The following is a 16,215-nucleotide window of genomic DNA, read 5'->3' as shown; positions in this document are numbered from 1 at the left end:
GAAGGGTCTGTCCAAAAGGTCAAGTTTCTAAAATTGTCATGTGAGAAACATATTTCAAATATAAAATAAAGTTATGAATATGTTGCCTGAGAGATTTAAACAAGGAGAAAGAAAAGATGCAAAAAAAGAACCCTTCTCATATTTGAGCAAGATTACTTAGAAGAGATGTGAAACTGTTAAGCAACTTGCCACAACACCTAGCACACAGTATACTATAAAAGTGAGTCTCCATCCCTCCGTAGATGAGGTAGGATTAAGATCAACTGCAGAATTTATACTTTGAGTCAAACTGCAAGCAACTAGTAACAGAAATAAACAACAATGAACATAACTGCCTTACAAAGCAGTGAGTTCCCCAATATTAGAGGTATACAAGCCAAAACTTAAGGATTCTCTGATAGGGATGTTACATAAATTAACTAAATTCCCAGTATTAGAGGTATACAAGTCAAAACTTAAGGATTCTCTGCTAGGGATGCTACATAAATTAACTCCTGACTTGTGCATGAGTTTGGACCAACTAACCTCTAAGGTTCCTTCTAACTCCTTACAAGGTGAACACTAGAAAAATTATCACTTTAATTTTTCCTCTTTCCTCAATATATCACTTAATGTAAACTGATAGGTTATCTTACCTATGAGATTCTTGCTCTCCTTTCATTTTCTCTACTTTTGATAACATATCATCAACTTTAAATGTTTTCCTGGAAGAAACAGATAAACAAAATAATCACTTCTCAACTGGGAAAAACAAGCAAATTACACTTTATTGTCATTATAATAGGCAAGATAGAAATCAGGTTTTGATTATTTTCAGTAAATTATGGATGGTCAGCCATAACAATGAATACTACTGGCACAGTGTATTGTTGTAATACAGCAGACAAGCCTTTAAGCCCCATCTCCAATACTAATTTTTTCATTAAACCTTTTAAAAATTATTCCCCAGAGTGATTTCTCCTTACCCATGGCACTTGGTTTATATTTATTTGGGCATTTAGTTTCCTACATGTGAAACTTGTGTAAATGTTTTATTGCTTCTACTAGATTATAAGCTCCTGAAGGGCAGGGACAGTATTTCTTCAAGGAAAGTCATGTGGTGCTGGCATAATGCCTTATATTTGGTTAAGTATTTAAGCACTGTTGAACTGAGACAAACAAATGTCAATTATGTGTATTTTAAAACACTTATACTTCCACTAAGCAACTCAACAAACATGTACTACTACCATCACATAAAGATACAGATATTCTATAACAGATATTCTATATTTGAAGCTCATAAGATATCCTCAAAGATTATTAGCAAAATCTAAAGTGAAATGATATGTCATATTAAAGAGATGGTTGTTGACATCTTGCAAAAATCTTGAAGTTAGGAGACATAGCCATCAAATCACAATAAAATTATTAGCTTTTAATTTGACAAGTTTAAGAAAACAAGTAACTTTTCCACAAAACAGAAATTTAAGTATAATCTCCCAAAGCAATCTAAAAAAATGAAAGGATTATAAAATAAGCTCCATCTTAGTTCTTAACGTAGTCTATGAGGTCCTAGAGACAGAGAATAAGAAGCTAGATTCACATATTATTTAATTAGAAACAAATGTTTCTCTTTATGTTCATATATTCTCTTCAAACTTAGGACTCAAAAAGTTTACTGTATTCTACATTAACTTACTACTTTCTAGTGCTTGACTGTAGATACTAGATGTTACGAATATGCTCATTCCTCAAAAAGAGCCACAGTACTCAACTACTATAATAAAAATTATCAGTAGAGAAATGTTCATGTAATTGTATTAGTGTAATACTGCTAGGAAGAGCAGAATTGATAAACAGCCTCCATAAACAAAGATCTTAAGGGAGAAAAAAGCTTCTCTCTTTACCTCTAGAGTTACTGAAAACATCAATATTACAGTTTCATCCAATAGCGCACAGTAAGAAGTACTTTATAAACAATGACAATATATTTTCAATCTCCACAGATAAGAGAGAAGAAAGAAGAAAAATTCAAAACTCTTTAAGGCTAGTTACAAAGAACTATCTGGTAGGAACACTAAAAGTTGCTATTGAGGAATGTTGTCAATTTCCTGTTAAACTGTTAAGAATAATATGTTTATCTTTATGTAATGATTAAGAAGAAATTCTGTCTGTAGAACGAAAGGTAATACTATAAGTCTCAAGGTTCATCTCTTCCAACATTATGAAGTTATTTATAGGAGAAGTGAATTGAATTGAATATGAATAACCATTTGAAATAGATAAGATCATAAAAGCAATCCAGCCTTAGTTAGGAAAAAACAAACCACATAAGCAGCTATACAAAAAGCAGCTCCTTTTCCAACACCAAGTATTTTTGTTCTTTAGAAAGATAACACTACTGTAGCTCAGATTCAACAAGGAAAATAGTTTCCAAAAGCTCATGAAAAAGGAGAATACTTTTAAAATTCAATAAATTTCAGGAAATTTTCATGGGTGGGATCACAAAATCTAGTAAAATGGACTCAAGAATAGTTCTCAACTGTATTTCTACTTTGTAAGGGTAGTATTAGCTTATAGAATTTGAATATCTCTATGAAGTAAGACTAAAGTACAAGGTGAGTTAAACAAATATACCAGAATTAAAATTACAACTGAAGAGTCCAACTTCAAAGACAGTGACAAGCTTATTCCAATAATGAATATTTATGCTGTTGTAATAATTAAAAAAGGAGTTTTGAAACACTATGAGAAAAGATCACAAATACACTGGGCTACACTGGGAACTTCCAAAGTCACCAACTACTTTGAACACAACAGCACTCATATGAAGATATAAGTTGTGCTATGATTTTGTAAAAAGTAATCTTAAAATCATATATATTAGGTCAGGCATATAACAAGAGAATTAAGCAATTCTTATGCATTTTTGTAGGAAATAAATCAAGTGGGATTTAAATGTTATTTTTGGATGCAAATTGCTTCAAAATTTCCCAAATAAAATTTTTTTAAACTCTAAAGAGTAATAACTAAGAAAATCAGGCTGGGCTCGGTGGCTCAGCCTGTAATCCCAGCACTTTGGGAGGCCGAGGCGAGTGGACTGCCTGAGCCGGCGGTTTTGAGACCAGCCAGGGTAACTTGGCGAGACCTCATTTCTACAATAAATCAAAAATTAGCCGGGCATGGTGGTGCGCGCCTAAAGATCCAGCTACTTGGAAGACTGAGGCGGAAGGATCGCCAGAGCCCAGCAGGTTGATGGTACGGTGGCCAGGAGTGTGCCACTGCACTCCAGTCTGGGCAACAGAGTGAGAATCCAACTCAAAAAAAAAAAAGAAAAGAAAATCAGTCTCTACTACCAAGTTTTTAAAACTATCTCTATTCACTGGAAGACAACAGAAACATATTCCACAACAGGACAAGCAGTCTAACAAACAAGAACATGATGGGAAAATGATAAACTCAGATTGCAAACGAGAATTTTTTTCCATTTACGAATTAACTCAAACTTTTAAAATAATTAATCACTTTTAAATGTAACATCAGCGCTTTGGGAGGTGGAGACAAGAGGACTGCTTGAGTCCAGGTGTTCAAGACCAGCCTGGGCAACTTGGTGAGACTTCGTTTCTACAATAAATAAAAAAATTAGCCCGGCATGGTGGCATGCGCCTGTGGTTCCAGCTACTTGGAAGGTTAAGGCAGAAGGATGACCTGAGCGCAGCAGGTAGAGGCTGCAGTGGCTGTGAGCATGCCACTGCACTCCAGCCTGAGCAACAAAGTGAGACTGACTCAACAACAACAAAAAAAATTAAAATCAGACAGCATCCTAGATAACAACTCAACTGAACTTCCATATTAAAAATAATCTGGCCGGACCTGGTGGCTCACATCTGTAATCCCAGCACTTTGGTAGGCCAAGACAAAAGGATTGCCTGAGTCCAGAGGTTAGAGACCAACCCGAGCAACTTGCTGCGACATCATCCCTACAATAAACTAAAAATTAGCTGGGCATGGTGGCATGTGCCTATAGTTCCAGCTATTTGGAAGGCTGAGGCAGAAGGATCACCTAAGCCCAGCAGGCCTAGGCTGTGGTGGCTGTGAGCATGCCACAGCACTCCAGTCTGGGCAACGGAGTGAGACGCCGACACACACACACACAACCACTTTAGTGAAAGAAAAAAGTTAATCAAATTCTCCTAAAACTATAGAAAATATCAAGGGTCAGCAAAGTACAGATCATCAGCCAAATCTGGTATATTGCCTGTTTTCGTACAGCCCACGAGCTAAGAATGTTTTTTACAGATCAACAGTAGCAACTGATTTCATGACAGAGATGACTAACTCTGAACTCCAATTAAGAAAAATGTTACCTCCTCCCACCCCACAAAAATAAATCTACATTTCTCATTAATAGACCTGTATTACAAATGGTTCTATCTTATACTGTTGTATTTTGAAGCTCATCAATAAAAACTGGTGGGCATTTTTCTTTTTATATTAAGTATCTATATAGTAGTCTTGATTTTCCATCCTGGTCATAAAGCCTAAAATATTTACTATCTGGTCTGTTACAGAAAAAGTATGCTGGATGCTGGCACAGATCAAATAATGGAGAAGACAGGTAAAGAGTTGACAGATTTAATTCTGTTGCCTAATTCATCACCTCCCTCCTAGTTACCTGAGTGCTTAGCAATTTTCACCTATTAAATCCAATGCTCTCTCTCACTCTATTCAGAAAGACTGCCAAAAGAGTTTTACCATTTCAATCCTTCAAAATACAAATTGATGTATTTATAAACTCAACTATGCCTTGCTATAGAAATGTGATGCCTACTTAATAGCCAGCAGGAGTCTGCCAAGTGGTTTCAAAGTCTATTGAGATAGCTTAATGGTTTTAACTAAATCAAGACTGTAGCAATACCAAATGCTTAACAGTTCTTTCCTTTAAGTTTAAACTTGTTTGCTTGATATGCTCAATAAACATAATCTAGCATCTAGGGCAAAAAACCTGCATTCCATAATTACATATGGCTAAGTGCTAAATGTTACACAGCAAAAATAAGCTTTGTACCATACTTCCAGACTCCACTTTAAGACCCAACGATTAAGACTTCTTGTTTTTTTAGAACATTCATTCTATTGATTTCAAAAGTTATCTCCCCTTCAGTGAGACCACCATTAAAGATATAAAATGAGCTGGGTTTGGTGGCTCAACCTGTAATCCCACGCTTTGGGAGGCTGAGGTAAGTGGATTGCGTGAGCCGGCGGGTTCCACATCTCTACAGTAAAGTAAAAAAATCAGCCAGGCATGGTAGCGCGTTCCTGTAACTCCGGCTACTCAGAAGGTTGAGGTGGAAGGATCGCCAGAGCCCAGCAGGTCGAAGTTGCAGGAGTGGCCAATGTACTACAGTCTGGGCGACAGAGTGAGACTCCAATTCAAAAAAAAAAAAGATATAAAATGAGATTTTCTGAATCTATCATTAGGGAGCTAATTCTGTACTGTTAGATATGTAAGAAATATTTTACTGTTAACTGTTAAATTTTATGTATCAAAGATAGTTGCTCTGAGCCCTTTAGTAAGTATTTAAATCCTTGACTTCTTACAAACTTGAAAATAACTGGTGGCAGAGAGTTAAAACATAAATCAGTAAAATTTCATTTACGTCATTGCTAAATACTTTCTATTAGGAACAAAAAACTAGTTAATAACCTGGGATTTGCAAAAATGATACTATTAAAAAGCACTTTGCAACCAATTCAACTAGTCACTCTTTTTCACTTGCTTTCATATTTAATCCTTAATTACAAACAGTACTTTAAAACAAAACTTTAACGTGGTTTAATCAGCTTGAAATAAGACTTATAAAATGTACCTTTTGATGTTTGTTCTGGAGTTTCGATGAGACATATAAGTAAGAGTTCTGTGCAAAAATATTGGCTATAAAAAAAGTTTTAAAAATATTAAAATCAAATACAGATAAAGTTATAAGAAAGAAATACTACTGAAAAACTTCATTGACTACTTACCGCTATGAGATTCCGAGTTCGAAGAAATCTATAGATCTGTGTTGGTTCTAGGTAATGGAAAAAAAGCCAAACATTATTTAAGTTCACTTATTCCTTGTCAGGAAATATCAACCCAGCCCATGTTATAACCAATATAAATCGATCATTTCTTATGGAAATCATGCACTAAATATTTATATCGAGAAAACTAGCACACACAGCAAGATCAAAAGACTGAATCTATGGCATACACTCTCAAAATTCAACTACACTTATTTTAAACAAGATTCTCTACAGACCGGGTGCAGTGGCTCACGCCTATAAGCCCAGCACTTTGGGAAGCCAAGGTGAGAGGATTGCCTGAGCCCATGGGGTCGAGACCAGTTCGGGCAACTTAGGGAGACCTCATCTCTACAATAAATCAAAAAATTAGCCACGTGTGGTGGCACGTGCCTGTAGTTCCACCTACTTGGAAGGCTGAGGCGGAAGGATCACCTGAGCCCAGCAGGTTGAGGCTGCGGTGACCATGAGTGTGCCATTGCACTCCAGCCTGGGCGACAGAGTGAGACTCCAAATTAAAAAAAAAAAAAGATTCTCTACAATCCTCTTAAACCTCTGTAAGATAGTTGTTATTAGGCAGAACTGAAGAGAAGTAGTTATATTCTAGCCATAATTCAGCTAACTTAAACTATTTATAACCCATCTCTTTCCAAAAAGAAGCTGAAATAGGTAACTGGATTAAACAAAAGAACTATTTATTGATTCCAAACAAGACGAAAATTTTACTTTTTAATTGGTCACATAAAAATGTATATAGTAATCAACCAAAGAGAATAAAAGCATTCCCCAGACATTCAAATACAGATATGATGAAGGTACATCCAATACTTTTTTTTGTAAGAAAGCAGGAGTTTACTAAGAAGACAAAAAAGCTCCCAAGTGGCAGAACACCCAAAAAAGGGTTGCCTGATACATTTTTTTTTTTTTTAGCGGGAACCTCACTCTGTTACCCAGGCTGGAGTACAGTGGCATACTCACTGCCACCTTGCCTCGACCTGCTGGGCTCAGGTAATCCTTCCACCTCAGCCTTCCAAGTAGCTGGAACCACAGGCCTATGCCACCATGCCCAGCTGATTTTTTGCAGAGATGAAGTCTCGCCATGTTGCTCAGGCTGGTCTCAAACTCCTGAGCTCAGGTAATCCTCTCACGTCTGCCTCCTAATGTTCTGAGATTATAGGTGTGAGCCACTGTGCCCGGCTTTTTTATTTTTTTTAATCAGGGTCTCACACTTGTCCAGGTTGAAGTGCAGCAGCACCAACAATGGCTCACTGCAGCATCGATCTTCTGGGCCTAAGTTATCCTCTGGCGTCAGCTTTCTGAGTAGCTGGGACTACAGGCGTGTATGCCTAGTTTTTATTGTAGAGACGAGGTCTCTGTTGCCTAGGCTAGTTTCAAACCCCCTGGGCTTAAGTGATTCTCTTGGTTAGGCCTCCCAAAGTCCTGGGATTACAGGCATGAGCCACCTCACCCGTCTTTTTTTCTGTTTTTGAGAAGAGGACTTGCTATGTTGCCCAGGCTGGTCTCAAAGTCCTGGACTCAAGTGATCCTGCCTCAGCCTCCAGAGATAATAGGCACCTTGCTCAGCTCAAGCCAATCAACATTGAAAAAAGTCTGAGACACAAATTGCAGATAAAATTCCCAATGAATATCCTTAAACATAGCTTAAATTTTTATCTATTTTTCTCAATGTATTACCTCAACACGTTTTTGCACAATGGACAGATTCCCAAAACAGTTGTTTTAATGCTTAAAATGAGTTCAATTAGTTAAATTTAAAATTACTTAAAATTTAATTTCTTAAAAAGAACTCATTACATTAATGACCTATTAGCATGTTTCTTTAAACGAAGCAGTATCAAAACAAGCTAAATATGAATTACATTAAATACTAATGTAAATATGAATAGTTACATCAAACCATTTAAACTTCTCAGAAACTAAGAGCAACATTAGAGAAGAATCAAGCTGTTTTGTGACCATATCTAACTCTTAATGACAGCTGACTTCTCCCAGGTGGATGCATCAAAAAGCAAATAGTTAAAACTTCTTGGAGGATATGTCTTTTCATAACATTTAGAAAGCTGTTAAAATTCCCACTTAATTTTCAGCTAGTTTAGCTTTAAATTAAACTAAAAGGAGGCAAGATAAAGGGTACAAACAAATATGTTTACTGTCACTACTACCCTTCGGTTCTCCATCAAATTTTCCTATTAAAGCCTCTCCAGGTATTTGAAAGTATATTAAGCAAAAGAATAATGTGATGCTCATGAAGCAGGTTCAATATTCGTTTCAATAAAAGCTGAAATTCCTTGTATTAGGTTCCAATTAGGATTTCATAAAGCACTAATGAGAGAGAATGAAGGAAGGGCATTAAACACTGTAATACGTGTTCCCAAGCACAGCTGATACCATGCCCCTAACATATGCCACAGAGAAATTGTAAATAAGGACCCGGCGGTAGAGCCGAGTTTATTCAAGTTTCCGTAAAATATTTAGCTACTGAAGAACATCCCAAAGGCCACATCCACACAAAAACAAAAAAAGGAAACCGATTCGGATATAACATTCGTTGAAGAACAGTTAACATTATTTATAGTCGTGATGTTTTTAATAAACTCTATTGTTTGTTTCCAGACCACCTTGCTCCCCTTTCCAAGTCAGTCATACTTTCGCCCTCCAAACAGATCTTAAAATCAGAAATGGACACGAGAAAATGTTCGGGAACGAAGACAAGTACAAAAGGCAGAATTCCAGGGTCGTCTCCAGAGAAGGAAGACGCTGGACCACTCCCTGTCTCGGTTTTGGCATCCACGAAATGGGTGGATGGACTCGAAAGGGTGTAGGCACCGAAAGGTGCCGTGTGAACCTGCGTCGCCAAGTTGGTGCGAAGGCATTTCAGGCCGATGACAAGGTCGCCGGTTTCACTGCGCTCAACCCTTAACTGTGCCCCCCAAAACCTAGACCCCAGAGCCCTGCACTTCTGGAGTGCACCAGACATGAAAAGACACAAGAACTAGTCCTGGGATGCGACTGCCCCTCGGATCACCGGTAGCCTCCTTCCCCCGAAGACGCCTGCCCCGAACCGGGCCCCCGAGCCGGACCCCTCACGTAGACCTGCGGAGACTCACGCACCCGCCCTGGGGGACCCCCTCGGCCACCTCCCCCAGGGCCCCAGCCTTCGGGTCCCCCGGAGCCGCAATCCCCGAAGGGGGGACATCCCCTCCACGTCTCCCTCCGCTCCCAAGCCAAGGGGACTCCCGAGGAGGAAAGGGGCCCCGCGGCGTCCCGTCCCCCGATGCTGCAGGAGGAGGCGTCCCTGCCCCGGAGCCTCGCACACACTCACTCTCAAAGGCCTGGAGGAAAAGCTCGTGGTCAGCCTGGACGTGCTCCATTTTCGGCTTCTTCACCGGTAACACCGCGGCCCCCGCCGCCGACGCCGCCGCCGCCGAGGAGGAGGAGGAGGCCGAGTAACTGCCGCCGCCTCCACAGCCCCCGCCGCCGCCGGATTTGCCGCCCGAAGCCGTCGCCGCCGCCACCGCCGCCGAACCCCCGAAGCCGCCTCCCCCGGACCCCGCGCTGGGCCCCGAGCCGCCCCCTCCCCCACCGCCGTGCTTCTGAGGCGCCATCGCGGTTCCTGCCTCCTCCCCCCGCCAGCTACCCGCCGGGCGGCCCCGGAGAGTAAGAGCCGGCAATACCAACCGCTCGCCCCAGCAGGCTCCGGCGGACCGAGGGGGGAAGGAGGAGAGAGGGGAGGAGAGGGGAAGGGAAGGGAGGAGGAGAGGAGGGAAGGAGGGAGGAAAAAAAAAGTGTCTCCTCAGAGCCCCGCTCCGCTCCGGAGGCCGCTCACCCTACCCTGGCCTCGCTCCGCCCACTTCCCCCGCCTGGCGCTCTGATTGGCCGGCGGGAGCGCGCGCCGCCCGGCCGCCCAGCCCGTTGGCCCGCGGATTCCCCCGTCAGTCACGCGGAGGCGCTTCTCGCGGAGGCGCGGCTTGGTTGGCCCGTGCGCGCTGCCGATCGCGGGCCCGGCCGCCTCTTTGAACTGAATTCGCGGGAAAATTAGGGGTCGGAGCGGCCTTCCTGCTGGCCCCGGTGCATTGTGGGGAGAGAGGGACCCGGCGAGCGGCTTAGGGAGCCGTTTCTCGCCTTCAGAGCGTCGTCAGCCACCGCCCCCAGGGGGTTACAGGACCCCTGAAGGGAGGCGGGCCTCTGAGGAACTGGGGGCGACGGGCCTGTGGAATGAACTGAGGTCCTTTCCGCATCCTCGAGTCCCTAACTTTCCAGGAAGGGGCCTGCCTGGGGGTTGGTGTGCCCTCGGTCGGGGTCACTTCTCAGCCGAGGGGCTCCCGGGGCGGAGATCGCGTCCCCGGTCCCCTCCACACCACGTGCCCCCAGCCACCCCTGGCCGGATCCCACCCGCACAGCCCAAGGGTTGCGGCTGCTGCCGTCGGCGCGATGGGCTCCAAAGGGAGCGACTGATATTGTTGCGGGGACGTCCAGCAGGCACAAGGAGCATTGTCCTCTGTGGGTGCTGGGAGGCCGCGCCGGCGCCACCGAGAGAGGCTGGGGCTTCTCGACGTGATGGCCGCAAGGTCTAGGTGTTTCGGGTTTTGCCCCCGGACACCGTAAGAACGGTCAGAGCGATAAACTGGCGGATGTCTTAGACGTACAAAACTTGAGAATGTGGTCATTTGGAACCGAAAAACTTGAGAGGGAGTCCGGTGTTTTGAGGGTCTTCCTTAAAGAGAGAGACGTACAGGCCCGATTCGGTCTTTGGGTACAGGTTGGTTGGGAGTTGAGCTCATTTTCGTAAAGATTGGAGTTTCGGGTCGGATAGGATGACCTCTAAGGGTGTTCTTCCAGTTCACATCCTGTGATTTTTTTTTTTTTTTTTTTCATGAGTCGGAGTCTCCCTCCGTCGCCCAGGCTGCGGCGCGCGGCACGTTCACCTCCACCCCAGCGTCTGCCTGCTGGGCTCCGACCTTCCTTGCGCCTCAGCCTTCCTAGTAGCCGGAACTACAGGCACGCGCTACCACAACCGGCTAATTTTTGAGTTATTGTAGAGACGAGGTCTCGCCAGGTTGCCCGGGCTGGTCTTGAGCCCGCGGGCTCAGGCAATCCACCTCGGCCTCCCAAAGCGTGGGATTACAGGCTGAGCCACCGAGTCCAACCGCTGTGATCTTACGTTACATTAAAACTTCAAAAATCTGGGCAATAGCTCAGCCTGTAATCCCGCGCCTTTGGGAGGCTGAGGTGAGTGGATTGCCTGAGCCCGCGGGTTCGAGACCCGCCTGGGCAGCGCGCCCTCATCTCTACAATAAATCAAAAAATCAGCCGGGCGTGGTAGCGCGCGCCTGTAATTCCGGCTACTCGGAAGGCTGAGGTGGAAGGATCGCCGGAGCCCAGCAGGTCGAGGCTGCGGTGGCCGGGAGCGGCCACTGCACTCCAGACTGGGTGACACAGTGAGACTCCAACTCAAAAAAAAAAAAAAAAAAATCTGGGCAATAGAGTGATACCCTCGACTCAAAACCAATGTTTAGTATACAATATAAAAGACTATTGTGATCTGAAAGACTGAAAATTGTACACTGTACAGAGGTTATTAGGGTTCATTAGAATTTCACTAATTAAAAAATTCAACAATCTTAATCTATAAACAGTACCATTTCATCCTTTCTGTTTAAAAAAATATTTAAAGCCAGGTTTAGCAGTGAGGGGTTGTATACCAACTTTAGTGACACTAAATGTTAATAAGTTCTGATAACCCACTATTATTACCATTTCATCCTTTCAATACTATTTTTCAAATGTCTATTTTGGGTTACTTATAGTTAACTGCAAACATTGTTTACAAAATAAGTGTCTTTGGAATGGTTATTCTACTTGTTTACAAAACTAGTTATCTTTGGAATGTTAAATATCTTTTTTTTTTGAGTTGGAGTCTCACTCTGTCACCCAAACTGGAGTGCAGTGGCCGCTCCCAGCCACCGCAGCCTCGACCTGCTGGGCTCCAGTGATCCTTCCGCCTCAGCCTTCCAAGTAGCTGGAACTACAGGCGCGCGCTACCACGCCCGGCTAATTTTTGTTTTATGTAGAGATGAGGTCTCGCCAAGTGCCCAGGAGGGTCTCGAACCCACGGGCTCAGGCAATCCACTCACCTCAGCCTCCCAAGGCCCAGGATTACAGGCTGAGCCACCAAGCCTGGCTGAAACGTTAAATATCTAAAGTACTGATTTTATCAGACCCTCTGCTAAATGATGTATTTAATATAAAACTTGGCATTTCAGGAACACATCTGAAATGAGGTACATTTTCTTATCTGAAATTGAGTATGCCTGTTGCAGATTTTTCAGGACAACTTATATTTTAATTCGGACAACATGTCTAGAATGCTCTCTTGTTTATTACACAATTATCTGTAATTTGTGTTTTTTTGCCAGGCTCAGTGGCTCATGTCTGTAATCCCAGCACTTTGAGATTCTGACTCAAAAAAAAAAAAAAAATGTGTTTTTTAGATCCCACACACAACACACAAAAATGGAGGGTTTTTTTGTTTGTTTCCTGTTTTGGATTTTTGAAATTAGCCTTCTATGATTAATGCCACCGGATAGAAGTGTGTGGGTTTTCAGGTCTTGGTAAACTGCTCATCTTCAGATTTACAGGGATAGAAAACGAGATTTCATCAATTCAGTTAGGGTCTGGAGAGTTATGTCATGTTGTCCAAATTGCAAAATAACAAATTATAAACTGGAGTGCTACTTTATTAATTCACATACGTATAACTGGGAAAATGACCAGTCTTCATTTGCACAGGATTCCCCCATTTTGGGGTCAGGGATGGAAGGATGGATACAATTCAAAGAAAAAAAACCTAGTGATAGATTATCATAAATCTTTGACAAGCAGGGAAATGTAACTAAGAGAGTTGTTCTTTCCCAACTTAAAGACTGTTTCCTCGAAGAACATCATGGTAGCATTCTTGCCTTGGGCATGGACATGGGCATGGGCATGGTTTTATATCCAGCACCTAACCAGCACTACTCATGAGAATGAAAGCCAACCATGCTATGGGCGAGGCATAGTAACAAATTCTCACTCTTGGATTCTCCTTTGTCTAGAATGCATGTAGATCACTAAAACAAGTCTCATATCCTCAGATAAATTGGAATTAATTGAGAGATTATCTTAGTTGCATTACCAGTCATCTTAATCAGTTAAGTAAAATGTTGACAGATCATCTCAGGGCTGGTCTTATCTGTGACTAGCTTGTTTTGTGTTGTCATTTCTAATTTGTGGTGATGGCTGTTTTTGAGAGTTGTGATACCAGTTCACTGTCAATGCCTTTTATGTGTTTAATTCCCTTACCTCACACTGAATTTGAATTGCTTTCTAGTTTTGTTTTTGACTTCATGTCATATCTAGAAGTGAAATGTAAACTCTTAAAGCAAAGGCTATTGTCTACTTCGTTTGTATTTCCTATCACAAGACTAATTATATGTGAAGGAAAGAATAGCAATTGTTTTAATACTGTACAGCTATCAGTATGACTTTGTGGATATTATCTCACTTTTTCATGATGATTCTGTGAAGATGGCATTATTTCCCTTTTGCAGCTGACAAAATAGGCTCAGCGAGATTAAATGACTTGCTTACTTAGTGACTGAGCTGGGACTTGAGCTTGGGTTTTCTTTTTTTTTTTGAGTTGGAGTCTCACTCTGTCGCCCAGACTGGAGTGCAGTGGCCGCTCCCGGCCACCGCAGCCTCGACCTGCTGGGTTCCGGTGATCCTTCCGCCTCAGCCTTCCGAGTAGCTGGAACTACAGGCGTGCGCTACCACGCCCGGCTGATTTTTTGATTTATTGTAGAGATGAGGTCTCGCTGCCCAGGCGGGTCTCGAACCCGTGGACTCAGGCAATCCACTCACCTCAGGCTCCCAAAGGCGCGGGATTACAGGCTGAGCCACCGAGCCCGGCTGAGCTTGGGTTTTCTAACTCCAATTCCTGTTCACTTTTAGGATGAGAATACCATTATCCTTAGTAATGTGCTACAAGCTGACAGTTTTAAAGTTTGTTTGTTCTAAAAACTAAGGACCAGCTAATTCTTTACCCAAAAAAATAAAAAATAAAAAAAATATGACCAGATGCAGTAGCTCATGCCTGTAATCCCAGCACTTTGGGAGGTGGAGTCAAGAGGATTGCCTGAGCCAATGGGCTCAAGATCAGCCTGGGCAACATGGCGAGACCTCATCCTCTACAATAAATCAATAAATTAGTTGGGCATGGTGGCACACGCCTGTAGTTCCAGCTACTTCGAAGGCTAAGATGGAAGAATCGCCTGAGCCCAGTAGGTCAAGGCTGCAGTGGTCGTGAGCAGCGTGCCACTGCACTCCAGCCTGGACTACGAAGTAAGACTCTGACTCAAAAAATATTGTTGTTGTTGTTGTTGTTGTTGTTGTTGGATTCCTATGGCCACCCTTTCATTAATGTTACTTTGCCTGATACAGACTTCGGACTTCTGTGCTAGGATTTTAAACATTTTTTTAGACCTCCTTGGCAATCTATCAAGTGAAGTCTATGAACCACTTTTTCAAAAAATGCATAAATATCGCATATATCAGATTATAAAGGAGCCAATTATAATAGAACAGTACTACCAGAATAGTAAAAAACTAAAGTTATGATGTAGTACTATAAATTCTATTTTACAAATTTGCTAAATAAGATCTAACAGCAGGTCAGTCTGATAACTACTAAATTTCAAAGTAGTGATGAGGATAAGTAATATTTTCAGACACCTGCAGGAACTGTAATGCGATATGGAAATATCTGTGATTTCACACAGTAACAAGTCACAGGCACTACTGTGATTTGTCACCAATTAGTAATTAGAGGAAATGCTAAATTTTAGCTAGAGATTAGTGTAAATAAAGATGTAATTCCTTTCTCATCCATGTTCCCAGACTTCTTGAATCTTGTTCAAGTTACAAACCTCTGTGGTATAGCAGCAAGTCTTTTTTTTACTTTACTGTAATCTCTTGAGGCAGGGATAATGGATGACTTCATAACTGAAGTGTCTGTCACTCTGCCTGGCATGGAATTGGGGCTCATCCAGTGAGTATTGATGAATAAGGATGGACACCTGCACACAAATATAAATTATGGTAGTAATGATTAAGTGCTTACTATGTACCTGGCAATATTTTAGGTTTTAAAACTTTTTTTTTTTTTTTTTTGAGTTGGAGTCTCACCATCGCCCAGACTGGAGTGCAGTGGCCGCTCCTGGCCCCCGCAGCCTCGACCTGCTGGGCTCTGGCGATCCTTCCGCCTCAGCCTTCCAAGTAGCTGGAACTACAGGCGCGTGCTACCACGCCCGGCTAATTTTTTGATTTACTGTAGAGATGAGGTCTTGCCAATTTGCCCAGGCGGTCTCAAACCCGCGGGTTCAGGCAATCCACTCACCTCAGCCTCCCAAAGGCGTGGGATTACAGGCTGAGCCACCTAGCCCGTCTTGTTTTGTTTTTTTGAGTCAGTCTCACTCTGTTGCCCAGGCTGGAGTGCAGTGGCATGCTCATGGTCCCTGCAGCCTTGACTGGCTGGGTTCAGGTGATCCTTCTACCTTAGCCTTCCAAGTAGCTGGAACTACAGGCATGCGCTACCATGCCTGGTTTATTTTTTTATTTATTGTAGAGATGAGGCCTTGCTATGTTGCCCAGGCTGGTCTCGAACCCCTGAGCTCAAGCAAATCTCTCGCCTAGGCCTCCCAAAGAGCTGAGATTGTAGGCTTGAGCCACCACGCCCAGTCATTATCTCCATTTTATAGGTGAAGAAACAACAGCAAGACTTAAGTAGCTTGCACAAACTGGGATTATAAAACAGAGAATGTCTCCAGAGCCCTCTTGACCATCATGTCATTAAACTAGAGTTTTAGAGATATAAAATGTCTCACATGTCATTTCTAAGTCGAGAGAGATCTGATGTGCTGGAATGAATAATCATGAGGATGAATGCATTTGCCAAAAAATAACCAAGATGTCAAACATCCTTTTTACATGTATAGTGTCTTTCTGTTCTCCACCCGCTTTCATCAACTTAAGATTTAGGGCTGAGACTATTATAATAAAACAATAAGCCGGGCTCGGTGGCTCAGCCTGTAATCCCGCGCCTTTGGGAGGCTG

General features: G+C 42.5%; 1 protein-coding gene across 2 annotated transcripts in view; it reads right to left on the bottom strand.

The window, feature by feature from the left end:
• The window catches only part of SUZ12 (SUZ12 polycomb repressive complex 2 subunit), a 54,080-nt gene extending 44,171 nt beyond the window's left edge, over positions 1-9,909 (bottom strand). The window contains exons 1-4 of one of the 2 annotated variants that reach the window (XM_008053479.2): positions 9,389-9,909; positions 6,007-6,053; positions 5,853-5,917; positions 636-704 (exon numbers count right to left, since the gene is read on the bottom strand). In XM_008053479.2, coding sequence (XP_008051670.1) covers positions 636-704; positions 5,853-5,917; positions 6,007-6,053; positions 9,389-9,671 — 464 coding nt within the window. In that variant the 5' untranslated portion in view covers positions 9,672-9,909. The remainder of the gene's footprint in view (positions 1-635; positions 705-5,852; positions 5,918-6,006; positions 6,054-9,388) is intronic. The other variant, XM_021710151.1, reaches the window with a different exon arrangement.
• Positions 9,910-16,215: the final 6,306 nt, after the last annotated feature.

Source organism: Carlito syrichta, unplaced genomic scaffold, assembly GCF_000164805.1.
Source record: "Carlito syrichta isolate Samal-C Ts95f unplaced genomic scaffold, Tarsius_syrichta-2.0.1 Scaffold288189, whole genome shotgun sequence".
Lineage (NCBI taxonomy): Eukaryota > Metazoa > Chordata > Mammalia > Primates > Tarsiidae > Carlito > Carlito syrichta.
This window is presented reverse-complemented; position numbering and strand designations above follow the sequence as displayed.